Source organism: Ovis aries, chromosome 15 (genome assembly GCF_016772045.2).
Source record: "Ovis aries strain OAR_USU_Benz2616 breed Rambouillet chromosome 15, ARS-UI_Ramb_v3.0, whole genome shotgun sequence".
NCBI classification, from domain to species: Eukaryota; Metazoa; Chordata; class Mammalia; order Artiodactyla; family Bovidae; genus Ovis; species Ovis aries.
Genome location: NC_056068.1, coordinates 28,792,758 through 28,820,117, shown reverse-complemented (window position 1 = coordinate 28,820,117; position 27,360 = coordinate 28,792,758). Strand labels below are relative to the sequence as shown.

The following is a 27,360-nucleotide window of genomic DNA, read 5'->3' as shown; positions in this document are numbered from 1 at the left end:
AAGGTCATCTGAGTGTGAAGGGCAAGTGGGAGGGTGGGAGAAAATTTAAGAGGTTGAAATTTGGACTAGCTGTTGAAGTTAAGGACACATAGAAGGGTTGTTAGGGAACATTAGGGACAAGTCTGCAGTTGTACCACTCTAAAGATGGTGTTATTTTTCTCCAATAGTGGTCTGTGGCTGGGATCCTGGAGCAGAGGTGAATGCTTGGGTTAATCTGGGCTGAGGTTTTGCATAGCAGGGGTACAGAAACAAGGGGCAAGAAAGTGGAACTTGATAGTGAATGATTAGAATGAAGGACCTGGGGGACTTCCCTGGTAGTCCAGTGGTTAAGACTCTGAGCTTCCAATCCAAGGGGCAAGGGTTCAATCCCTGGTTAGGGAGCTGAGATCCCACATGCTGCAGTGTGGCCAAGGCAAAAAAAAAAAAGACCTGGGCTTTAGGCCAGATGAAAAAAAGTGAAGCCAAAAGTGATCTGCTTAGGAAAAAACATGCCCCAAGACTCATCTGAAGATAACTCCAGGGTCCAGAGGCCTGGTAAGGCACGGTTAGGTCAGCCAGCCAGACATTTGCTACCACCTTTTTTAAAAAAGTGATGTTCAGAGCCCTGTAAGTTTTCAGAGGGATTTCTGAAACTGCTCCTAGGTTTTTAATACTATAATAAAGGAAATGATAGCAAAGGTTTTAAGTCAGATGTTCATTTATTAAATACAGGCTTTGAACAAACACCCCCAGGCAAGTTTGACAAGAAGTAACCTTCCTGGAATGTTTCAAAATAGTTATGTTGATCAAGTTTTATTTCAATCAATCTTTTTGTCATTTTGTTCATTTTCTTTGTTTCCAGGTTCTTTTTCTTTTCCTGTTTACCAGTTAGAGCATGTGCATTATTTCCTCACATGACATCAACAGTGCAGCATCAGCCTCTGGCTTGTAAAGGCACCCAGTAGACTTATGCTCTGTGCAATGGCTGCTTAGCAACCAGCATCAAATAAAGTAACGAAGCTTTTGTAGAGTGTGATACCAAATAGCAACTGGCACCTTCACCTGCACCATTAAAAAAAAAACAAAACCTTTGAAGTTTCTTTCGGTTTTCACATATCCATTAAAAACTATATTAAAAACAAACAAATCCAGATTGCTTGATAAAGCCTACTTAAATAATTTTCCAAGTTTAGTATTACCCTCTTAGTAAGCAATACTAGAGCTGATTAAAGAGTCTTCATTTTTCTATCATACTCTAGCAAAGTCAACACATAAAGCCAGGTATGTCAGAAAGTCTGCTCTAATAGATTTAGAGCTTGCTTCTGAGTTCTAGACACCACCACCCCTCTTTAAGCTTCCAAGTGTCCATATGCACCATGTTGTACCAAGAGAATTTTTTAGTCTCATTTTTGGGATGTTCTTGAATTATGTCAAGGAAAGGAAAAAGGCACAGAGGACACTTGGTTTCCTTACCCATAGTGGCCTTAAGCTATGCACTTGCCTTTGTGATGAGTTTAAAGATATTCAGCAGCATTCATGGTGCTATAGCCACTCATAGAAAGTTTCAGGAAAAGAGCTTTAAAAAAAAACTGCCAGAAAAGACTTACAATCTGAAGACTTAATATAGAAGTGGAATACAGACACAGATACAAGAGGCAGCATAAGGTTGTTAACTGGAAAGCTGCTGGGAACAGCTGCCTTCTGAGGTTTTGTGCCCACTTTTTCCTTCCTTTCTTCTATAAAACTCTGGTCTTTTCCTCACTTCTTTTAAAAGTAAAAATATCCTATTTGATTGGGTTTGGAAGATAAATGCAAGCAGATTGAAGCTTATTTTATACAGTTCATTCTCAGAGAAGTAGAAGATAATGAATAGGAAATGAAGCTCATTTTCAGAAAATAAATCCTGTCAACCTGTGCCTTAGAAGCCCAGGGAACACACTGAATTACTATCATACGTTCTGGTATTTTTGGAGTCCTGGACTGCCTTTTTCACTTATAAGCACAGTGACAGGCAACATCTACTTTTTATCTAGTGTGGGATGCCCTCTAACTTCAGAGTTTCCTGCTGGAACCATCAAAAACACATCAAGGACTGCTTGTAACAACTTGAACTGGATTACCATAAAACTACCATCTTATTTCAGAGAGGCTATGGTTAACAATACTGTCCTTGAAGTGAAGCAATGACCTCTACTTCTAGATCATATCACTCTTGTTAGTTGTATTTTTGAGTTTAGAGGGATACTGGTATGGATAGTCCATAGGGGAATGAGACTTACTCAGCATGTTAAGCTACACGATTTAGTAGGGAGCTCAAGCTCAACTTGTAAAGTGAGGGGCCCATCCACCTGCTAAATAACTATTAAGGGCTAAGTGGATAGTTAAAATGGCTTGTGGACACGGTTGTGCTCAAATTCCTATTCTGTTAATTGATGACCTAAGGCTGAGTTAGAAGCAGCTCTTATCAGGTCATAAGCCCAAACAAACATGAACTATATACATTTTACAGTCTCAGAATTTTGCCTAGAGTAAGTGTTAGTAAACATGGCCACATACTGCATACATCTTACCATGGAAGAGACAATATAAAGTGGTTCTCTGTATTACATTAGGCCAATATAAAAAAGTACATGGTGTATATATATATATACACACTGAGATACACTGCTGATATTAGTGTCTTGAAATGACATGTCTCATGGTTACAATATTTGTTGCCTAACTTTTCTACACAAGCCTGGTCCTTGATTTCCAGTAGATAAAAAGGGCCCCAATAGCCTTTTTTCACCTTGAAGTTTTCTGAATAAAGTGTCGAAACTGCAAATTTGTTCTACCAATCCTCCTAAAAATATTATAGGGCTAAGTTTTCTGTGTAATGACAACTCCATGGAGGAGTGTTTGCCCTCCAAGGTATCTCTGAGTTACAAGACAACACAAAACTGAGAGCTACCCACCGAAGTTGCATAAGATTCCTATTTCCATCTCATCGGTCATCTTATTAAAAAAATCTACTCAATCATCAAGGTATCTGCTTTTATATAAAAAGTTATTCTGTAACAGTGTAGAGCTGTAACAAGGAAAAGGGCTGGGTCATGAAGACTAACTAGTAAAAGTACCTTGATAACACAGGACTTTCTGATATCAGCTGTCACTGAAATATGTGATATCATATACTTAAAAGCAGTGCTCACCAAAGATGCTTGAGCAGTTCTTGGAGAAGAAATAGTAAGGAGGCGGGAGGTTTTAATAGCTGAAGTTAATATAATTTAAGGTAGGAAAAGGGAGAAGGAACAGGAAGAGAGAAAAAAAGGTAAAAATTAGTGATGATTTCTAAATGTGGTGATGCTATAAGAAGTATAATTTCCTGTAAGCTAGGTGCGCTGTACAGTTTTTAGGAATTTTAATTATCATAATTTGAGCAAGAGCAGTTCTCTAATTCAGTAAAGGGAAAAAAAAAAATAAATAAAAGGCAAGAAAAAGGAAAGGAACAGAACCAGAAAGAGAGAAACCACAATTGTTTATCTACACTCTGGGGTTGGTTTTTGGTTTGCTTAGGTCACAGTATTTATTCAAGTTGCTCCTTCTGTTGTTGTTTCCTCTCTGCGAGCCACCGTTGGATTTTTTCTTTCAGTTCTGTGTTTGGCCGGATCTGGTCCATGGTGAGGGGACTACGGTTAAAGGGATCTGTTTGGTCACTGGGACAAAGAGAAAAAGGGAGATGGGGTTATTTCTGTAAGTTCTCACATCCTCAGCCAAAAACAGAACCTCTGGGCATCTCACCCTGAGACTGAAGCTAGAGGGTATTATTATGATTCTGAATTGAGTGCTAGCTTGAGGTAAGAAAGAATGAGATAAGAGAGAGTGTGATTTAGGAGAGGTTTCTTTGCAGATTATTTACTTACTTTGTCTCTCTGCTTAACAAACATTATCTCAACATTGCTCCTCAGATGGTGTGTGTGTGTGAATGTTAGCTGCTCAGTTGTGTCTGACTCTTTGTGACCCCATGAACTGTAGCTTGCCAGGCTCCTTTGTCCATGGAATTCTCCAGGCAAGAATACTGGAGTGGGTAGCCATTCCCTTCTCCAGGGGATCTTCCTGACCCAGGGATTGAATCTGTGGCTCCTGCATTGTAGGCAAATGCTTTACCATCTGAGCCACCAGGGAAGCCCTGCTCTTCAGATGGTATTTGATTCCATTTCCCTAAGACAGAGACCCTGGACAATCATGTCAGCATAAAGAGCTGTTTGGAGTTTTAGTGACAGACTCCTGAAACAGTATAGGATGTTAAAGGATAAAGCTTTGTAGACTGACACTTGGTTTAGTTAACTGACTGCTCTTTAACTAATGCAGATTATGGCTTCCTCCCAGGTAAGATGATTTATAACATATTTTAAAGGCTAATATATCTTCTTTCTGTATTCTGAAGCCACAATAAAAATATAAATTCTCAGTGACACTTTGGAAAAGACATACTGCCCAGCACAGCATCATGCATATGCTTAATCACAGACCATCAAGCAAAAAAATCCTTTTTTCCAATATTTAAAAAATATTATTTCCCTAGATCTGGGTCAGCTTATATAACTTCATTTTAAATAGGCAGAGTCTCCCAGTACCCATTTCTATCTAATGTTGTACTTAGAGGAGATAGGCTGAGGAAAACTTGAAGTCACCACGGCTGAGTCGTAACAGCTGGAGGAGAATGTCGGAAAACCCATATGATGAGTGTAAAACCTGAATTAAAAAAAAAAAACAACCAAAAAACCCTAACAACCTGTCTTTTATATTTTTACAACTAAAAGTGAAAGTGAAAGTTGCTCAGTCGAGCCTGACTCTTCGCGATCCCATGGGCTATGTAGTCCATGGAATTCTCCAGGCCAGAATACTAGAGTGGGTAGCCTTTCCCTTCTCCAGGGGATCTTGCTAATCCAGGGATTGAACCCAGGTCTCCCACATCGCAGGTGGATTCTTTTACTAGCTGAGCCACAATTTCAGGTCAACTTATACTCCAGGTTGATATACTTCTACCAAAATGCCTCCTCCACACAGCACATTAATAAACTAACAATCTGGGGTACCTACTGGGTGCACAGTACTGTAGTGGGAGAAAAAGATGACAGCAGACAAAGGTACATGTGTACTCCTGAGGCTGCTTTTGGGGGCTGGCTCACCTGAGCAAATGTCTGGCAATGGTGGATCTGTCCACAGTCACTCTGGAGGATGGCAGCACCACAGGGTCAGACATCAGTGTGCTCATGATGGGGTCCAGGAACTCATCGCAGGCATCAGCATAGGTCTCCTCTTCCTGCTGTTGGAGGTCTGCTAGGGACTGAGCATAAGAACCAGCCAGTTAGGGGGAATTAACAGAAGCAGCTGAGTTCAAAATGCTCCGTGACGATTCCCTAGTCTTAAGGGGTCATTAATAATCCTGTACAGAGACAGGAATAATTTTTAGCTTTATGGCCTAAACAAGCCAAGATGGATATTACAGGAGCAAATTTAACATTTAGCCCCAACTCTGAAACTTCAGTCAGTTTGGCTCAGCTGCTAGTGGTCATGACTGGAAAGGAGTTTAAGTGTTAACAGGGAACAAAACAAAACAAAACACCACAGACAACATCCATACTTCTGACAACAGCTCTGTTGTAAGGGGATGCGAGGTTGCAGGGGTTCTTATTTGCATAATTACAGAGTCATTCATGCAGTCTGTGTATGAAAAGCAGTTTCCGGTTTTAGGTACAAACAGGTATAGGAGTTTAAAAGTGGCTTCAGCATTTGATTCCTTCATGACTCTAGGTCCTCAGGGATCCATCTGCCTAAGCTCTAGGCAAAGATGAAGCCCAATTCAATAAAAAAGTAACTCAAGGAAGGGAAGACTGTTATCAATTAGGAAGGTTTTCCATTAGACTCTGCCATAATTTTTTCTTTTTCATAATTGTTAATGAAGCTGCTCCCACCAAAGGGATTAGCTGAGTACAATATAGTATTATAATCTTTAAAATGTATGGCCATTCCTATATAACCCAATTACAGAGAACAGAGAAAAATCAACAAAAATCAATGACTAGAAGCTACTAATCCTGAATTTTATTCTAAAAAGTTCTGTGTTAATATCACAGATTTTCAAATCTATTGGTAACCCTGTACAGAGTTTTCATAAAAACAACCTATTACAAATCTGTTAATTCTTTTAGCAGAAGCTTCTTATTTTTCTGTTCTCACCTTCATATTAAAAAGAATATTACTATTAAAGAATGTGGTCGTTTTACTTATCGACTGGCCAGGAGGATTCATTATTTATATTTTCTCAACACAATGCACTTTTCCCCCATGCTGCTAAGTCGCTTCAGTCATGTCCGACTCTGTGCGACCCCAGAGATGGCAGCCCACCAGGCTCCCCTGTCCCTGGGATTCTCCAGGCAAGAACACTGGAGTGGGTTGCCATTTTCTTCTCCAATGCATGAAAGTGAAAAGTGAAAGTGAAGTCGCTCAGTCATGTCCGACTCTTAGGGACCCCATGGACTGCAGCCTACCAGGCTCCTCCGTCCATGGGATTTTCCAGGCAAGAGTACTGGAGTGGGTTGCCATTGCCTTCTCCATTTCCCCCATAAAGTTGGGTAAAAAAGCAAAACAGCTGAGTTGACAATATGATTTTTATTGAACACGTTAATAAGCAAATTATGGTTCTCACCTTGATTCTCTCTGCTAAGTTGCTGAAAGCCACAATCATATTCCCAGGCTTATTTATTTTCTTCAGGACTCGGACTGTCTGTGCAAAGAGAGTTGGGGAGTAGGAACGGCCATCTTTGGGCACAGTGGCACAGAAATTCTCCTCGTCCCTGGAAGGTCAGCATCAGAGAGAAACTAAGCATCAGAGGGTAGATCAAAGAGGGCAGTAACAGAGGGCTTGAGGAACAAAGTACCCCATCACTTAGGTATCATGAATGTTCTTTTGTTATAGATGATCTCTTCTAATTTTTAGGATGGAAGTCTTATTAAGTATCTGGTGACCATAAAAATATACTGGTTAAAAAAAAAAAAGTACTGCTTTTCCAAACAATGAAACAATCAGTAAAGTTTACCTTTGAACAGATTAAGGCAGAATGCTGGAAATTCTAAATAACATCCCACAGGTCACACGAAATCTAATGATTTAAAACTGCAGAAGACTACTTTGTCAGCCAACTTGAAACAAATCTTTTCTACTTCCACATAATTATCAGCTAGTTATTTCATTCTATTAGCAAAACCCCCAGTTAAAACATGAGCAACCCCTCTGGCCTGCCCCATTTAAATCTCAGGTACCCAAGATTTAAGTAGATGGTGCAGATATCTGAAACGAGCTGCTGGGGTTTGAAGTCAAATTCACTGAAATCCTTGACTTTTAAGGCCCCCATCTTGGGGCCAACCAGGTGCTGCAGGAAGTAGTTCAGCATGGAGATGATGCGCTCGGCCAGGAAAGGATGCACAAAGAGGGACTTGATCTCTGGAAAAAAGCCAAAGCCTGTAAAAACCCAATCCACTAGAAATCTTCAACTTACTGTGTCTGTCCTAGAGTTTTACTTAGAGACCTCTGGGGTCTGCTTTCTTTGAAATACATTTTCACTGCAGTAATATTAGAAAATATTAGATAAGCAAAGCAAACAAAATACAAAAACAACCACTCAGAGTAAACACTAGTTACATTTTGCTAATATGTCCTAGCTTTTCTCTCCTTATTTACACACACATACATTTTTAAAACACAGTGATTATCATTATATATACTCTATAACTTTTCTCATTAACAGTATCATAAATATCTTACCATTTATAGGTTCCGGTGCTGCCCAACATGGCAGCCACAGGCCACATGTGGCTATTTAAATGAACTAAAATTAAGTAGAAGACTCCAGTCTCTCGGGTACACTAGCCACACAGCAAGTGCTCAGTGGCCACGTGCGGCCGGCAGTGATAGTACTGGACAGTACAGATTTACTATTTCTGTCCTATAAAGTTGGCTTCCCAGGTGGCTCAGTGGAAAAGAATCTGCCTCCTAAGCAGGAGAGGTGAGTTTGATCCCTGGGTTGGGAAGATCCCCTGAAAAAGGAAATGGCAACCCACTCTAGTATTCTTGGCTGGGAAATTCCATGGACAGAGGAGCCTTGTTGGCTACACTGGGTGTAAAGAGTTGGATATGACATAGCAAATAAACAACAATCATATACAGCACTATAGGACAGTGATGATTTATACCCTTTTTAACAACCACATATGACTGCACCATGAATTATTTATTTACTCTATCTTTGTCGTTGGATATTATGATTGTTTTAAATTTTTTCCTGTTAAAAGTATTATACTAATTGATGAACTTCAATGTGTATACATACACCTTTTAGACTTATTATATCCTATAACAAATTTGTAAGAAACTGACTGCTAGGTCACTAATTCCAAAATAATTATACACATATATGCCAAGTGCAACAAGCCAAGTAGAGTATAGCTTGTTTAGCATTGCTGGTTCTTAATTTTTCCATTTTAGTCATTATATATTGACTCTACTACTGGTGACAGTTTAGTTCATATTCTTGTCCCTCTTCTCCTAATATGAATTTCCCTAATATATAAGCAGATCTTTGGAGAAATAATTTAGATTTTTTATTAAGAGCATGAAAATATCACTTACAGCAGAGCCACACAGTATTCTAAAAATTATAAAAAGTAATAATAATTATATATATATCTATATACACACACACATACCTTTTTTGGGCTGACATAGCAAGATACTTTATTGGAAAGGGGTGCATGGGCGGAGAGCAGGAGGGTAAGGGAACCCAAGACGACTGTTCTGCCATGTGGCTCACAGTCTCAGGTTTTATGGTGATGAGATTAGTTCCTGGGTTTTCTCTGGCCCATCATTCTAACTCAGGGTCCTTCCTGGTGGCACATGCATTGCTGAGCCAAGATCGATGCTAGGGAGAAGGATTCTTGGAGGGGGTAGAGCAAGTGGCATCTCCTTTTGACCTTTCTCAAATTCTTCCGATTAGTTCTGGGCTCCTTACCAGGACCTCCTGTCATAAAATAACTCACGCTAACTCCTACTATGGTGCCTGGACAAGGTAGGCAGATTCAGTCAATGTGTTTCCCCTAAGAACTCCCAACTCAGAGACTTCATGCTCAAGATACTTCTTGGGAATTGGGGCAGAGGTCTCTTTGTCCTGTAACTAATTTCAGCTGACTGCTGCTGCTGTTAAGTCGCTAGAGTTGTGTCCGACTCTGTGCGACCCCATAGATGGCAGCCCACCAGGCTCCTCTGTCCACAGGATTCTCTAGGAAAGAATACTGGAGAGGAGTGGGTTGCCATTTCCTTTTCCAGTGAGCTGAGAGTGGGTATACTTTTAATGAAAATTTTAATCATTTTTTTGCTTACTTTCAGAGTACCTATCATTAAATCTTTCTAAATTCTCCACCAGAAATGTAGAACTCTCAAAAACAGTTTTTAGAGATGTTTTTTGGAAGTTTCCATTCATCACTCCAATCTGGACTCCAATTTTATAGGCCTATAGTGTGGTGGTCACACAAGCTACCTCCACCATCAGCCTGGGAACTACCTTTGCATCTCTCTTATGGGATTCCACTTTCCTCCTTCATTTTGACGGAGTATGTTTAGCTCTCTGTAGCTTCTCAAGAAAGCATAAATTGGAAGTAAATTTGATACCGTCACCTCTGAAAATTTCCTTACATTTACCCTCAAACAGGATTGACAGTTTGGCTGGCTATAGAATTCTAGGCTGAAAAGATAATTTTCCATCAGAACTGTGTTACAGCTTCAAATGTCACTGTTGTGATATTTGAAGACATTTTGATGCTTAAACCATTGCACATTACCTGATTTTTCTCGGGGACCTTTTAAGAGCTCCTCTTTACCCTGATTTTCTAAAATACCTCAATGATATACCTTAGTGTGGGGGTCTTGAAGATTCCCTGTGCTGGGCACTTGGGGGCTCCTTTTGATTTAGAACCTCTTAGTTTTGGGGAATTTGGAGGGTTTTATTTCTTTGCTCCCTTTCATTGTTCTAAGACTTTCTAGACTGATATTTTATTCTTCTTTCTCTTCTAATTTCCATCTTTTTTTTTTTTTCTGTTCTGCTTTCGTTGAAGAGTTCCTTGAATTTATTTTCTAACTGTCCTACTGACTTTTCAAAATTTCTGAAGTTGTATTTTCAATATTCAAGAGCTCTTGTTCTTTAGATAATCTCTGGTATTGCCTCTTTGTTCTTGTCTTATGTATGCTGTATCTTTTTTTCATCCCTCTGAGACTTATAAACGCCTTTGAAGGCGTTTTCGGCTATTATTTGTGTTAAGAGGATCTTCTCAAATTCCTGGTGATCCTTGGTTGTCATTTCATGTGTGTGTGTGTGTGTGCGCTTAGTCACTCAGTTGTGTCTAACTCTGTTGACCTCATGGACTGTAGCCCGCCAGGCTCCTCTGTCCACAATTTTCCAGGCAAGAATACTGGAGTGGGATTCTCCAGGGGATATTCCCAACCCAGGTCTTCGGCATTGCAGGGAGATTCTTTACCATCAGAGCCACAGGGACGCCCCCATTTCATATATAACCAATATAAATTATTAATGGAAGTTTTTTACTTTTAGTTACAAAGTCTTGCAGTGTGTATTTTCTACTTACAGCACATCTCATTTCTGACTAGTTGCAGTTTAAATGCTTGACAGACTCATGTTGTGAGTGGCTACTGAACTGGACAGTGGAGCTACAGAGGGAGTAGAGATAAATGTCTCTGATCTACCACATTTAACCAGAGTTCAAGGATATTTTTTCAAGCCAACACAAACACCCCCAAATATATTTATATGGCTATGTTGTCCTCAAGAAAAATGACAGCAACTTATGCTTTCTGGCAGCTGTGTGAGGGTGACCATTTCCTCATTTCCATGTCAACAATGGGCAACATTCTTTCTGAAGCTTCTCTAGTGATTCACTTCCTCTCAGACTGTGGAGGAGGATACTGTCACCAGAGCCTTAGTGGGGCTGATCCCTCAACTGAAGCAGATCTTAGCCACTGCATTTTTGGGGAAAGTAGTGTGTTGTGTCTTTACCTGATGTCAGAAATGCAAGGGTACCGATTGTTTCATTGGACATGATGTTATGGAAACGTGCTAACTGTCCAAACATCTGTAGGCCAGCCTCCTTCTCTCGGCGGGCTTCTGGAGTCAGACTATCCCATTCACCTCGGTCCTTCTCAATTTGCTGAATCTTTATCTTGCTCAAATACTACAGAAAGCAGAGGTGGAATGGATCAGAGGACAAAGTGTATTGAAAGGAAGATGATATTTAAGAGGTCCTATTTAAAATCTAGTCCACTATGCTGGGAAAGCCAAGGACTACATAAGGGACAGGAGGCGTTATTAAGTTTAAAAAGACATTGTGGAGAGATTTCCCTGGTGGTCCATTGTTTAAGGCTCTGTGCTTCCAATGCAGGGGGCATGGGTTCCTGGTTTGGGAACTAAGATCCTACATGCGGCATGGTACAGCCTTTAAAGAACTTTTTAAAAAAGAAACTGTGAAAAAAAAAATAATAAAATAAAATAAAAAAGAAACTGTGGAAACATTGTTTCAGTCTGGGGAGAGTAATAGGCTATTCCCCTGGAAATATTATAGTCTATGAAAGAGAAAGGAGGATAAACAGTATATGAAACATTGATAAAAGCAAACAGGCTACAGGGAAAAAAGGCTGACCCCTTCCTGAAAGAAGGAAAACAAAACCACCCCCCAAAACTGCTTATCAAAAAACAAAGCTCTATCAAATATGCAAGATGTCTGGACGGAGAACCATCAATATTTAAAGCCCTCTATTTCTCATCACTCTTGCTGTTGCAGCAAGCATGTTATGCTTATAGCCCATGGAGATGCCATCTGTGTCATTCATTCTGTCATACAGCTTTTGCTGAGAAAGGTCTATTTATTATAGGACTTGTTTTCTAAGGCAACAGATCTAAAAATCTTCAAGTATGGGATATGATCAAAGCAGAAGCATTTTTTTACAAATTAAATACAAGTTACTGGGAGACTGCTAATCAACACGAGGTGTGTGTGGGCTATCTGACAGGCTACCCTCATGACTTACCTGCTCTGTCTCCCTCTGGTCACTGCCCTGTCTTATATCTGTTGCAGATAAAGGGAATTTTTATAGGAGCAAGAAGCAGCTCCACAAGAGATGGTTAAGCTGAAGGAGCTGAGTGGCCTCTGGTGTATGTAGTAAAACTCATGTTTCAGATAGAGCTAAAGATTCGGGAAGCAGTGCACAAACGAAAAATACTGATGATTTGGAGTCTCTATGTGAAAAAAATTACCCAAACCAGAGACTTTTTTCAAATAGTGGCATAAAAGTCAGTCTTTTAGGAAAGAGGGGTAAGGATCATTGCTTTGGTTGGTCACTGTTACCAATGTCTTGCAATGGAAGAAAGCTGAAAGTCACTAACTGAATGACAATTCTCTGATTTCTTTTGGTAGTGCTAGACTGATTAGTTGGGCCAGTCTGGCCTTTCTTTCACACTTTCTTTTCCACTCTGCCAAAATCTCATCCTAGCTCATAAGGCTTCAGTGACCCTTGATCTTGGTCTCTAATGGAAGAATATCTATCAAATTGAAACAGCAAGGTTGGCAAGTACATTACTACTTGCAAAATTTTGGTGTCTAAGACAGGTACTTGGGGCATAAGGATTGCTCTGTCATGACTAAGAGGTGAAAAGTATGTATGATGGTATAAGAGCAGTTAAATCTGTTTGTTTTACCTGTATGGCTTCATCCAGAAGGAAAATGGCATCATTCATTAGCAGGTTAAGAAAACGGAGGAAAAGTGGGGGATTCATGGCTTCTAAATTCTTAGAGGCATAGTCAGCCAAATCCTGTAAGACCCAACCCAAGAGAAAACCAGTTTAGTCTTGAATCACAACCCACTGGGGCTTATCTGCAGTGAAGATAACTCAGTTTTGGTTTCACCAAAAACACTCTCACCTTAATGCTCTCTCGATAGGTATCTGTTCCCCACATGTACTTGAGGATGGGATACATGGGGCGGCGGTAATTAAACTTCTGCTCAAACTGATGGGGGTCTCCTGGAGTAAGGCAGAGCAAAGAATCAGCAAAGCCAGTGGTGTTAGAGAAAGAATACGAGCTTATGTCCATCTGCAGACAGATGGCTATCAATCCTGTCTAACTCTTTGTGACCCCACAGACTGTAGCCCACCAGGCTCTTCTGTCCATGGGATTTCCCAGGCAAGAAAGATGGAGTGGGTTGACATTTCTCTCTCCGAGGGATCTTCCTGACCCAGGGATTGAACCTGTGTATCCTGCATTGGCAGGTGGATTCTTTATCTCTGAGCCACTGGGGAAGCCCAATGTCTATGTGTAGCCATTTTTAGAAAATTCTGAATGTGTTAAGGATACTGGTAAAGCCAGTCCTGGGAGTTTATAAAGATCTAGAGTTGTAGCCAAGTGTTTACTTATTTCCTTATCGACAGAACAAGAGGGAGACATACATAAAGGATACAGACCTCAGAAAAGGATGAGGTCTGAGCTGCAAAATAAAAGCCAAGGGAAACAAATGCTTTCACATCCAAACATAGAGTGCTTATCTGACTCTGAATGAGGCCTCTGAGCTAGCCATTGTGGCAGTGACAGCCACGTGCAGCATCGGCCACTAAGTAATCCCCACATTCTTCATGGATAACATCCCAACTGTGGGGCCAACTGGGTCCTGATTACTCTGAAAAATCAGGCCAGGAGCTGAAAACCTGAGGCTTGTACAGCTTTTGACATGCCAAAGGTACCACTAGAGCTCTACAGGCTGGGTCATATAATAAAGGAGGAGTGTGGGATTTGGAGTCAGAAGACTTTGGTTTTCCTTCTGGGTCCATTTAATGCAAGTCTCTTAAATCTTTTTCAACTTCTACTTTCTCAGAAAATAAAAATTATTATAATTCACCCTCGGGACTTCCCTGGTGGTCCACTGCTAAGACTCTGCATTCCCAAGGCAGGGGGCCCAGGTTCATCCCCTGGTCAGGGAACTAGATCCCACATGTCTCAATTAAGAGTTTGCATGCTGCAACTAAAGATTCCACACACCACAACAAAGACTGAAGATCCTGAAAGCCACAACTAAGACCCTGAGCAGCCAAATAAATAATTATTTTATAATTCATCCTCCAGTATTACAACCAAAGAGTTGTAGTGGCCATAAAATGAGATAATTGAAGTGTGTATTATGCAACTTCTTATATATATATATGTATATATATATAATTAAAATTTACATATACTATCTCAATCATCACTTCAACCCCATTTTACAAATGAGGAAATGAAGTCTCAGAGGTGAGCAAGTAATGAAGTCCAAATTCTAATATAGAAAAGCAGTCAGTAAAATGCTAAATATCTCTTTAATGTTAACTGTATTTATCACCGGATGGTAGGACACTCCCTTTAAAGGGGTCTTAAATAACTGCTTTGCTATCTTGTTTACTGGTTGAGATGGGATAATGCTTAACAGCATCTCAGGGTTAGTGCTCAAAAGGCCATGAGAGAAATTAGGGAATGTTTCCTGCTGTCATTCTTAATCTAACAAACTGTAGGAGAGTTAAGACTGTCTGGACAAGATAAAAGAATATGTCAATCAGCACACTGTCTTACTCTTCACCATTCTGTAATTTTGAGGCAAGAAAAATATAAAGACTCAGGTTTTAACTGGACAGCCTAATTTATCTGAATATGAATCTATCAAAAAATATAGTAAAGTTATTAAGAGTATATGTCTTTCCTTTTTAAAGTGAGATCGATCTGATTCTACCACTTAGTTGTATGACACAAACAAATAATCTTTTTTGAGCATCCATGTCTTCACAGGGAAACGGGAATAATACAGTAAAACTTTCCTGTATTTTTGACAAGGAAATTTTGACAAGGTGGTGACCAGGAAACAATGTGAAAAAAGCACTTAGCATCAAGGTAGCACGTGGTAGATATTCAGTAAATGATGGCTTATGGTATTTTCCATTTAAAAACTGATTAAGCGATGCATTAACTTCTTGGTTCTAGATTGCTTTACCTGTAAACTCAATGTCCACAAAGACCTTGATGAGAGCTTCTGCAAGGTGGGATGCGTAGGGAAAGCTGCAGAACACACGCTTCCGGTGGAAGACACTGGACACTAAAGGGTTTGGGGTCTGATCCATATGCGGCATCACTGCTTCCAACACCTCAGCCAGTTTGGCCCTTAGGTGGGGATTCTTCATCCTGTGAATAGGGCAGAAAGCAAACTGAGCAAGCAGAAAACTTTACTCCCAAGTTTGTAACTGTTTCTCTCCACATGAGGAATCAAAACAGCATATCATCAATAATATCTGTACAGAGAGTTATAGGAGAAAACACTACTGAGCAGTTTCGAGTCTGTCAATTTCTTGGGGATATGCAGAGTATATCATTCAGTTCTTAAGATCACAGCTTATCAATAATGAGGGTGAGTATGTAAGTTTCTATTTAATGCTCTGCCATTCTGTTTATTTCTCTTTAATAATGCATTACTTACTGTTTACTGTTCTCTGACAGCTTCACCTGGAATAAACTTGCCTTTCCAGGCTTTCTGGGGGTAAGGACCAGGATATAATTAATTATTCTACATTACTTACAATGCATCCCAGGTGTGCCTAACACTTGTTGGTTCAGAACTTCTCACGAGGCCCATGCAGTTCAGTGGAGGAGTGGGTTCTGTCTACGTCTCAGTGACATATCTCAGGGGACTGTGGCTCTGCAGAAAATTCTCACTTACATACACATTGTTTCCTTTGGTCTACCACCACCAGGAAATCAGAGAAGCAATGCTACAGGTCAGTGAGCAACTTCCTCTGGGAAAGAGGACTAGAGCTGTGAATGGTAAGTCTTGAGATCATAGAGCATTTACCCAAGTTTACTGCTCATCCAATTCAGGACCGCAGAGCAAACTTTGTTATCAGACATCAGAAGATCATTAGCGCCTGGCAAGTTCTCTGGCATGAAGGTTAAGTATTTTAACCAGGGACTAGCAGAGGAATTCCCATCTGGTACCTTATATGCAGGTTCAAATTCTCTGTGGGCAAAGTCCTTTGTTTATTATGCCTCTCAAGTATGGGATTTTGGGCTACTCATAAGGATAGTCAGGTGATTCATTAATGTTAACACACTTCTGAAGGCAACCCCTTATGATTCAGGCTTGTTTATTTCTTGGCTTAGAAGTCTTCTGAATGTTTCACAGCTCTGCACTGTGACAGAACCACACTTTCAGCACTTCACCTTTCTATGCTTCCAGTGAAAATGGTGATAAAATGAAGGACATGTTCCAAGGAATCTGCCGATGTCTCCAAGATGTCATCGGCAAAGCGACGAAGAAAAATGAGGAAATCGCCCAAGTTATCTGCAAAAAATTCTGAGAAAGAAAATTTTCACTGGAATTAGCCAAACATCTGACTCTCTGTATTAAGCAATATTTAAATTCTTCTCTTTTTCTCTACTTAGTGAAGGTTTACAAGAACCCCAAATGTCTTGCAGGTACTAGGAAGGATGATAAGTTTAAAAAATGCAGACCCTCCTTTGAATGTAAGGCAATTTTTAGTTTTATCCAAGTAAATGGAAGAACAGTAGAGATATAAAACGCTGTTAACACACCAGTGCAGTTTAAGTACACCGATGGATATAGATTCCACACTCAAGGTTAACTGTGAGTTAAAATAACCCTTTAGGTGAAGAATCTTGAATAAAGATGAAAACATTAGATGACTATGGTCATCAGTGTCTGGGGTGCTCCACTGATCCTAGCCCTCTTGTATTTATGCCCTTGTATATCTCCTCCTCCACTACTCCAGAGATGATGGCATGTCATTTCCATAATTAGGTTATAAAAGCCTACAGCTTCCATTTTTGTCCCCTGATCTGAGAGACGCCAGCTGCCATACCATGAATAGTTACTAAAGAGAGTCCTGTGTGGCCTGGAAAAGAAGCCAGCAAGCAACTGTGATCTGCCAGCAACCACATGACTAGGCTTGTAAGCAGATCCTCCAGCCCTGGTCGAGTCTTCAGATTCCTATGGCCCTGGTGGATAGCCTGGCTGCAACTTCATGAGAGACCAAAGTCAGGACCATGCAGCTAAGCTGATCCTGGACTGCTGACCTGAGGGAATTGTGTGTAATAATGTTTGTTGTTTGAAGTTGCTATGTTTGGGGTAATCTGTTACTCAGCAATCAATGACTAGTACAGGGATTAAGAGCATGTAACCTGTACCAAGGGGAAAAGAAGTACAGGGGGATAAATTAGGAGTTTGGGATTAACACATACATACTACTATATATAAAATAGGTAATCAACAAGGACCTACTGTATAGCACAGGAAATTTCTCAAATTTCCCAATTATATGGAAAAAAAAATCTGAAAAAGAATGTATGTATGTATATATATAACTGAATCACTTTGCTGTACACCTGGAACCAACATAATATTGTAAATCAACTCTATTCCAAGATAAAATAAAAACTAAAGAAAAAAAATGTAACCTAAATTTGATGGAGAATATCTGCTGACCCCTCAACCAATATAACAGACATATACACTCTCCGTTCTGGGTTAACCAAGAAGAGATTACTTTTTTTCCCTAAGGACTAGCACAGGGGGGAGGGTTAGACAGATAAACTTATAAGTTGAATGACAAACTGTATTAATGATAGAAACTAACAGCTCTGAAAATCCTGACTGCACTTCACCCTCTTAAGACTATTTTCTGATCTGCAGAGCAGTGGCAACATAACTGAGGAACCAGCTGTCAGTTCTCCCAGGCTCTGACCAACAGACATTATCTACGAGTTTGAGTTGTTTCTCCAAAAACAGCTGAATGATAGCTAAGGTAGGATATTTTGCGTATTATACTTCCAGAATGACCCAGTTAAACTCAGATGCCTATAAATAGGAAGTTCCTAAGGGAGAGCCAGCTCACCTGGCACGTAAGCCAAAGAACTGTAGCCATCTGGCAAAGGAAAAGTCAGCTCCATCAGCTGTGAGCCCTCGTTGCCTATGGCCAGCTGAACCAGGAGAACAGCCACGGACACCTGCAAGTTTAGGCAGTTTTGTAGCATCTGCGGCTCACTCATGGCCGTCTTGGTAGAAAGATAGATGGTCATCAGTCGTTCAAACTGCTCCCGGAGGTTGTCAGCAGCAGGGCTGGAACTTTGCTGAGCGTCCCGCCAGGCTACCTGCAGCCGATGCAGATTCTGATTGATTTTTACCATCTGATCATGCAACCTGCCCTCAAGAAAGCAGAAGAGACTGGGTCAGAAGGCTCACATACAGATGGTTGAGTACAGACTGTTTCTGAAAAACAAATCCTCATATATTTAGGATGTAGGGCTGCAGTTGTGATGACACAGATATCACAAAAGTTACTGACAGGATGGGGCTGGGAGTAGAGCACTGGGAAAATGTTATTCAACATATAGTTAGTTGCCTTTGGCCGAAATGCACTATCCAAAGAACAGTGGCTTGGCTGAGCAGGGTGTAGACTGGGCTTTTATTATATACGCTATATAATGATTAGGCAAAGTACAAGACAGTCTGACACCACCCAAGGGCAATGATTGTACTTGGATGTGGGTATATGGACAGTCTTTTCATGGTTAGTAGAGAACTAAAGCTGGTGAGAATGGAGTCCAGATTAGCAATGGTGGTGATGGTAGTGGTGGTTTAGTCACTAAGTTGTGTCCAACTTCTGCAACCCCATGGAATGAGGCCTGCAGGGCTTCTCTGTCCTTGGGATTTCCCAGGCAAGAATACTGGAGCGGGTTACCATTTCCTTCTCTAGGGGATCTTCCTGACCCAGGGATCAAAGCCAGGTCTCCTGCACTGCAGGCAGATTCTTGACAGAATCTGGGCACTTCCCAGATTAGCAATGACCACATATAAACCAGAAGCCACCTGGAATGCAACCTAACAGCAGCGTCCAGTCCTCAGATAGTCAATAAAAATTAAATGATTCTTCAGAAAGGGTCATCCAAATGTTCTCAATGAAAGGAAGACCCAGAGTTCAATGTCATGGAGAGTTGTGTCCGTGTGTACAGTCCAAACTCATTCTCTCTGGCCCTGTGGACGATGTCTAGCGTTAACTAGCCAATAATGAGAAACTAGATGACTTTCATTTTGTGTTTTAATAGGTTAATAAATACATTGTAAGTTGTTATCTACTGTCTCATTTAAAATATCAATGACAGAGAGAGAAAGTATCTCTAGTAAAGATATAATTTCATTTTTTGAAAAATCTGATGAGCTTTGAAAAATGCTGTGTCATTTTAAGTTTCCCAAAAAGGCATTAAAAATTCCTGTCCTCAATATGCCTTCCTATAATGTGAGTGAGTAGCTATTTTCCCCCTTATTTATAAAATGCTTGTCACAATCAGCTAAATCAGAGGGGGAGAAAAATCATAGAATGACATGTGGTTAGCCAGAACCAAAACATTTTTGGAAGTTACACACCTTGGCTTTCAAATTTTCACACATCCAGAATCCTCTTTGATACACAGATTTTTATGATTGTTCTGAAATCTCTTAAAACATTTTTGTCAATTTTGTCTCTCTATACCATAGAATAAAGCTTTCTCTTTTTTCATCAGGCATAATAAGTAATGAAAATTGAAGAGCAGAATGTGAAATATTAAATGAAAATTCCACTTGTGTGGAAGACAAAAGGAAGATAGTGATTTAAAAAATGTGCAGATCAAGAGAAATATATAGTGTATCTTTACACTATATTTATATAATATAGTGTATCTTTAATTTTTAAAAAAGTTTAAGAGGTCAAAAATGCAAAATAAATTCAAGGTACATGGATAAAGCCAGTTGATCTAGACACAGATTAATGCGTGTAATGCCCTTTTCCTATTAAATCCTAATGTAAGCCTTCAGAATAAAGTGAGATTGTTATGCTTCTAAGTCGCTTCAGTTGTGTTCGACTCTGTGTGACCCCAGAGATGGCAGTCCACCAGACTCCCCCATCCCTGGGATTCTCCAGGCAAGAACACTGGAGTGGGTTGCCATTTCCTTCTCCAATGAGATTGTTATAATACTCACTTTTAACCTTCTGATATCAACACAACCAAACAGTTCTTTCCTAATGACATCAGAGGAGCTACCTGTGAAATCCCAAGTACAAGGTGTACTCTGTCAGGACAAGGTTCTCTGTTACAAGGTTGTAGTTCTGGGGAAACTTTGGCTCCTGTACAGCTGGAATCAAACAGGTCTCTTTGTCCAAACCTCAAAGAAATGAAAAGGAAGAGTAAATGTCTTGCCATAGACATCTATCTTGGCTCCAGTGTCCCCTTATTCTAGTTCAACTTCCATCCTGCTTCCAGTGAATTGAGTAATATCTTCTAAAAAACAGATCTTGTAACATTCCTTCTCTATTGGTCTAAAAATGTCTTTTAGCTTCTGTCTATAGAAATGCAGTTAAATCTCTTTAGCTTGGTCATGAAATCACCAAAAATGAAAAGGAATGATAGACAGCACTGTAGATTTTTCCAGGAGATAGGTAATCATTTGTTACTACTCTGTGCTTTTCTGTATATAAGATTATTTGCTTTAGAGCATGTGTTACTTTTATAATTAGAAGAGTTAAAAAACTGGGAGAAAGTACATAATAATTAAGAGTGATTCATTTTGAGTGGTAGAACTAAGAGTGGTTTATTTCCTTGTTTTCACTTCTCTGTATTGAGTTTTCTCCAAGTTGGCTTCAACATTCTCCCTCCCTAGGCTTATTTTCTGCCAGTTTCCATACCCTTTCCCCCAGCTACCCCATGTTCTAGCCATGTGGAGCTTCCCACAGCTCCTTAGTTGTTCCACAGCTCTGTACCTTCATAGTTATTTCCTCTATAAAAGGGACTCCTTTGCTTGATAAACCCAACACATTTTTCAAGACTCAGCTATGAAGACCTCCACCTTCTGCAGAATTCATCATTTACTCACTTCTCTGGATTCCTATAGCTTAGCCCTAGACCGTATTATGATGATCTGTTAACATATCTGCCTCCTTTTGGAGCCTTTGAGTTCAAAAAGGACAGGGACTGTCCTTTATTCATTTTCCTAAGAATGAATGAATGAGTGAATATCCAAGTCTGCCAAATTCAGAGAGAAGGTCTCAGTAAAGCATAACATCTAAAGCTATCAGTTTTTAAAAGTCTGTCTTTTAAAAATTTATAATAGCTTTTCCTTTTGCCTTATCTTCTTTGAGAAAGAGGGACCTCTGTGGAACAGGATATGGAAGTGAAGGCCTTATGTTACACACACACAGTTTTGAGAAGACCAGCTTCCCCCTACCTCTCATGTGTACATTTTTTATTTTTCGCTCTTCATCATTCAACTCCTTCAGGGCACAGTAAGTAGGATTAAAGGTGAGGATCCGAGAGGATCTGGGTTTGCAAAATGGCTGGCATAGCTTCAGGAGAGCAGCACCCAGATTCAGAAAGAAGGCATCCGAGGCATACATTTGGAAGAAGATTTCTGGCATCTGATTGGCCCAAATCTTGGTGCGGCCTGCGTTTGCATGCAAACAGTTTCCGAGCCAGGACAAGATACAGTGTTTGGTTTCTGGAGAGAGCTGGAGTAGGTTCTTCAGCATCTGGTAGATCTTTTCATGGAACCGAGCCATGAACTGTTTAACCAGAAAACACAACCACAGAACATTCCAGTTGCACAATCCTAATATTTGTTACTCTCAAACCTTAGCCACGGGTGATTTCCAAAAATACATGAATCCTGATCTTTCCCTTACTCTCCCTGTGCCTTACCCTGCCCCCCTATTTCTGATTTAAAAAAATAATAACAATTCTGGGCACGTGTAAGTCTTCCAGATGAGCTGCCAAACTACAGCTAGCATTTACATAGCTTTAGAGTAGGGGCAGTAGCAGCAGCAGAGTCAGGGCTGGTCAAGTTTCTCTTCTGAAGGCCAGATGATAATTATTTTCGGCTTTGCATGCCATATGGTTTCTGTAGCACCTATTCAGCTCTACCACTGTGGCATAAAGTCAAGCCATAAACAATACACAGAAGTATGGCTAGGTTCAATACAACTACTTACAAAATAAGGCAGCAGGCTGGATTTGACCACTGCTATAATTTGCCAACCTCTGCTTTAGAAAGGTGTGATGATGGGAGATTTAAACTGCCCCCAATTCAACCACTGATTGCCGTATGTTGGCCAGACTTCTACTATATAATTTATGCTAGGAAGCCCAAACAGAGATGACATAGGGGAAAGGAGGAAAAGGAAAACAATTTGGCTTTTAAGCTGGAGTTCATTCAGAAGATTTTAGGAGCTGAAGTTTTAAGAAATACCTTGGTGAGGAAAATGAGAATTGAGAGCAGGTGACTGTGCTACAACACGGGGCAAAGAATAGTAGCAGCTTATTCTGAACCAAACAAGGGTCTGTCCTTTGCTCTTAGCACATGCTAAAAAGAGGGCCATTTTTTTACACAATTATGGTAGAGAGTCACCCAGATCAATCTGCTTTCCTAAAAGGCTCAAGCAGCCTTGTCTGCATTTGCTTCCTGAGGAAACAATACTTAAGAGATTGGGGACAGGAATGCACCAGGAAACAGCTCCACCTGATGAATGTTGGCCTCTTGTACTTTGATCTCCTGGGGACTGGAACGAGATGGGTTCAGGAAGTAGCCATGATTTTCTATGACTCCCGGTGTCTTTAATAAGCAGGAGATATTCAAGATTACTCCTAGCAAGGTCTTCTGGTACATCTGTCCATTACTTGGATCCTTGGGCTGAATGTAGTCTACAAAAACCTGTAGGAAAAGACAAGTCCTAGTCAATTGTCTGTATGATGAGGTAAGTGATCGGGTGAGAGAGCTTCAAAGAGTTAAGACTATACAACAACCGGGACTTCCCTAGTGGTCCAGTGGTTAAGGATCTACCAATGCAGGGGATGTGGGTTCGATCCCTGATTGGGGAACTAAGATCCCACAAGCCACACAGCATAGTCAAAAAAACAAAACAAAACAAAAAAAGACTATGTAATAACCAATGTACCTTTCTTATACAATAGGTAATATTACACTGCCCTCAGGAGAGGGAAGCATAAGCTTCCAACTCAACTGAACACATGTGAACTTTCAGACCTACCTTGGCCATATCCTTCTGCTTAGTGAAATAGAGAAGAATGTCCAGATACGCGTACAGCAGAATCTGGCAGAGTTCTAGATCTTTGATTCGGCCCAATAAAATGTCAAACACTGGAATCATGACTTCTGGAAATGTTCGAACTTCCTCATCTAATATCAAGGCTCCAATGACCTCATCCAGAAACTCAGCTACACCTTCAAAATCTGATGGAAGACAAACGAGACAAGGCCAAAGGAATTTCTATATGCCTTTACACACAGCTCTTTACTTTGCTGAACTTTTGATAATTCTACTGGTATTGAAACCCATTTTATTCATTTATGCTGGAACCATAGTGGCTCTGAGGCCTTTTAATGCAATCAGAGGAATGTTACAGAAACCAAATGCAGACGCTCACAGATCTTGCTTATATACTCACGGCCTCCTAGGGTGGCTTCTACCATCAAATCTACCAGCTGCTCGTGGATGTTTTGGTCAACATAGATCTCTGGGGTGAGAAGGACTGTTCGGGTATTGGACACAGTGAGGTTCCTGCACTGTACTGCAAAGGGTAGTAGGTTCTCTGGAACTTTGGTAATCTGGAAACAGCAACAAAGAGAGGAAAGATGCTAGCTCTGTGACCTGGCACAAGGGCAGATACAGCAAACAGAAGGGGAAAGACACTGTGTCTCAAAACAATAGGGCTTTGCTATGGATGCTTGGAAAGCCATGAGTTCATTCCTTGGGTTAAGGAATCACCTCTTAGAAATTCTATTGCTGGAAGTGATCAAGCTTAGTCTACTCTGTTATACACACCTCAGTAGAAATGAATTTATCAGATCTTTTTTTTTTAAAAAGGTGTGATTTTTTTTTTAAAGACGTTTGTAGAAAGAATAAGAGGCATTTGTTAACTGGGGAAGGGGAAGACCCCAAGTCACAGAAAAGGAGAGATTAAAACTTCAGAAAACAAACTTAACAGGACCTCTGATATCCAGTTCCAGATACACTATGATGTATACCAACTAATATAAGAGACACTGATCCAATCCTCTGGGTTACGTCATAGCCAAGAGTACTTAATGGCAATGATTTCTTTACCTCCTCCTTGGCTCTTTGAAAGCAGGAATAAAGGTAACAAAAACTGTGCCTCTCCCCTGCATCTCGATCAGCAGAGAGATTCAATGTTGTAGAAGAAGTCATGTTAATCAAGTGGTTGCCTGGATCTTGAAGTAATAAGCGAGTGAAGACAGCCTATTAGGAAAAACAAAGAAACAAGAATACTAAATCACTGCAAAGTTAATGTAACTTTGCATGACATTTTTATTTATTTTACATAAATAAATACATTTTAAATTTTTTATTTATGTTTACTTTTTTTTACTGAAGTATAGTTGATTTACAATGTTGTGTTAGTTTCAGGTGTACAGGAAAGTGATTTAGGTACACACACACACACACACACACACACATCTATTCTTTTTCAGATTCTTTTCTATTATAGGTATTATAAGATATTGAATGTAGTTCCCTGTGCTATGCATTTGGTCTCTGTTGTTTATCTATTTTGTATACAGTAGTGTGTATCTGTTAATTCCAAACTCCTGATTTATCTACCTCCATCCCTGTCCACTGCAAAGTTAGTTTTAGAGCAGCAAGCCATAAAAGATAATTTTGACGCAGGTAATTACGAGAACCACAGAATGTAAAAGGGAAAAAAGGGCAGGAATATAGATGCAGACACAGAGAATGAACTTGTGGACACAGAGAAGGGAAGGGGAAAGCGGGGTGAATTGAGAGAGTAGCACTCACATATATACTACCATGTGAGAAATAAAACACCAGTGGGAAGTTGCTGTATAACACAGGCAGTTCAGCTCAGTTTCAGAGAGGTGGGATGGGGAGGGTTGGTGAGAAGGCTCAAGAGGAAGGGGATTTATGTATATTAATACTTACAGATGATTCATACTGTTGTATAGCAGAAACCAACACAACAGTGTAAGGCAATTATCCCTCAATTAAAAAAAATTATGTATACAAATTTAATTGTTTATATTGTTATCCTAAAGCAAGCTTAAGTGTCTAGCATAGTCCCAAGCACAGAGTAAGCATTAAAAGAATATTTGTTGAATAGTGTGGAGAATGAGAGATTAAACTTATATGTGAAATCTACTACTCTTCATGACTGCTGGTTTCACTCAGACTTTATATAGACAGTTTAAATGTATGAAGTTAAACTACAAGTTGTCAAGTGTCTTCCCTACCAAACTTTCATCCGTTTAATATTAATTAAGCACTTGTAAGGTAGAATGTAGTTTTGATTTTGAAAAAGATATAAAGAAAGAGAGGGGCCTTGGCCTCAATAAGTTAAATGTCTATGGGAGAGAGAAGAGAGGTACATAGAAAAGTCACTACATGGGTTGGAAAGAGACAGCTCTTGTAAGAGATGCAAGAGATTACTGTAAGTGCCCAGAGAGAAAATAACAACTTATACCTGGTGAAACTTTGTAAATGGGATGACTTATTAACTGTGTCTTGCAGGATGGATAGATTTGGACATGGGACCGTGGATAGGTGAGCAGATCCAAAAGAGGAACAACACAGACGGTTTAAGAGACAGAGCTAAGAAAGCCATGGTTGGAGAATGGGGAGCAGAATTCAGCTGCATGGCTGATTTTTACTGAAGGCACATGTAAGGAATGGAAGAGTGGTACCTGCTCTACGTTGTTCATATCAAGCCAGTCTTGATCTTCCAGGTCTACTGCCATTTCTTCCAAATACACACACCGGCTGGGGATGCCATTCCCACTTTTCAGGCTCGGGTCACCTGAGAAATGGTTTTAGTCTGATAGGTTAAGAATAATGCTTCTGCCTTACACAGACAACTGATCTTGACAGCACTTCTCTCGAATCCGAAGTTTGACTCAGGTAATATCAGAGTGATCTTGACACACACAACAGTATCTACAGATTTAAACCCCCCACCCCCACCCCAAAGAGCACGTGCTTTATTATAAACGTAACATCATGACATTTAAAGAGTAAATCCCAGACATCAGCAGTAGTTTGGGGGTTTAACTACAGACAGGGCACAGAGGGGAAACACTACCTAATTCTTCTTGGGGCTTGCATCAAAATGTTTAGATCACCTCTGAGAAGAAAACAGACTTGGCTACCACCCCCATAGCCCTTTCAAAGTAGAAAAGGCAGCAGAAGCTACACAGTCCAGTCAGAATCAACACAGAAATGAACGTTGTATGTGTGTCAAAATACTGCTTTAACAAAAGCTTCCTTGAAAATATAAATAAACCCTGTGTTCCTGGGAGTTTGGTGGGTTTGTTTAACCATCAGATACAGTAAGTTTCTAAGAGAGAATCCTTAGCCCAAGCAGGAAAGACAGAGTAGTGAATCCATTGGCTGCAAATCTGTAACTCACTGTTGTCCAGAGTGATGAGGAAGATCCTTTGGATCATGTGATTGATGTTGAGTTGCTCACATATTTCCTGCTGTGAACGGAATGAGCGGCTGATCTCAGCCACAGAGTAATCAAATTCATCCAGGCTCTCTGACACACTATTATCCGAGTCATCTGGGCTGGCTGGGAGTTCATCTGCCAGAAAATGTAAGTCATTAACAGTTACAATCCTCTCTTTAAGAGAAAACCAAGTATGCATGATAAATGTCACCAAGCGGGGGAGGTTAATTTTGGATGTTAACTTATTAGTGAACATCTCAAGTCAGTCAACATCTTGGTTTTTTTTTTTAATTAAGGTATCATTGGCATATATTTGTTTCAGGTGTACAACATGACAATATTTGTTGTTAAATGATCACCACAATAAATCAGGTTAACATCTGTCATGGTATGTGTGTGTGTGCTAAGTCACTTCAGTTGTGTCCAACTCTTTGCGACCCCATGGACTGTGTAGCCCGTCAGGCTCCTCTGTCTATGCGATTCTGCAGACAAGAATACTGGAGTGGGTTGCCATGCCCTCCCTCAGGAAATCTTCCCAACCCAGGGACTGAACCCACACCCTCTTCTATCTCCTGCGTTGGCAGGTAGATTTTTTACCACTAGCGCCACCTGGGAAGCCCCTATGTCACCATAAATAGCTACAATTTTTTTTCTTGTGGTAAGAACTTTTAAGGGCTACTTTCTTAGCAACATTCAAATACACATGCAATACAGTGTTGTTAACTA

The 27,360-nt window shown here is 40.2% G+C and overlaps 1 protein-coding gene across 7 annotated transcripts in view; it reads right to left on the bottom strand.

Annotated features, from left to right (window-relative positions):
- Positions 1 to 679: 679 nt before the first annotated feature.
- The window catches only part of UBE4A (ubiquitination factor E4A), a 37,717-nt gene continuing 11,036 nt past the window's right edge, over positions 680 to 27,360 (bottom strand). For all 7 annotated transcript variants that reach the window (XM_060399316.1, XM_060399313.1, XM_060399312.1 and 4 more), the window contains 18 exons: positions 26,596 to 26,769; positions 25,874 to 25,986; positions 24,261 to 24,413; positions 23,602 to 23,761; positions 23,184 to 23,386; positions 22,655 to 22,846; positions 21,368 to 21,701; positions 20,188 to 20,308; positions 18,003 to 18,307; positions 16,312 to 16,444; positions 15,092 to 15,279; positions 13,003 to 13,103; positions 12,780 to 12,893; positions 11,085 to 11,259; positions 7,285 to 7,465; positions 6,671 to 6,818; positions 5,151 to 5,308; positions 680 to 3,674 (listed from right to left, as the gene is read on the bottom strand). In XM_060399316.1, the coding sequence (XP_060255299.1) occupies positions 3,545 to 3,674; positions 5,151 to 5,308; positions 6,671 to 6,818; positions 7,285 to 7,465; positions 11,085 to 11,259; positions 12,780 to 12,893; positions 13,003 to 13,103; positions 15,092 to 15,279; positions 16,312 to 16,444; positions 18,003 to 18,307; positions 20,188 to 20,308; positions 21,368 to 21,701; positions 22,655 to 22,846; positions 23,184 to 23,386; positions 23,602 to 23,761; positions 24,261 to 24,413; positions 25,874 to 25,986; positions 26,596 to 26,769 (3,083 nt within the window). In that variant the 3' untranslated portion in view covers positions 680 to 3,544. The remainder of the gene's footprint in view (positions 3,675 to 5,150; positions 5,309 to 6,670; positions 6,819 to 7,284; positions 7,466 to 11,084; positions 11,260 to 12,779; positions 12,894 to 13,002; positions 13,104 to 15,091; positions 15,280 to 16,311; positions 16,445 to 18,002; positions 18,308 to 20,187; positions 20,309 to 21,367; positions 21,702 to 22,654; positions 22,847 to 23,183; positions 23,387 to 23,601; positions 23,762 to 24,260; positions 24,414 to 25,873; positions 25,987 to 26,595; positions 26,770 to 27,360) is intronic.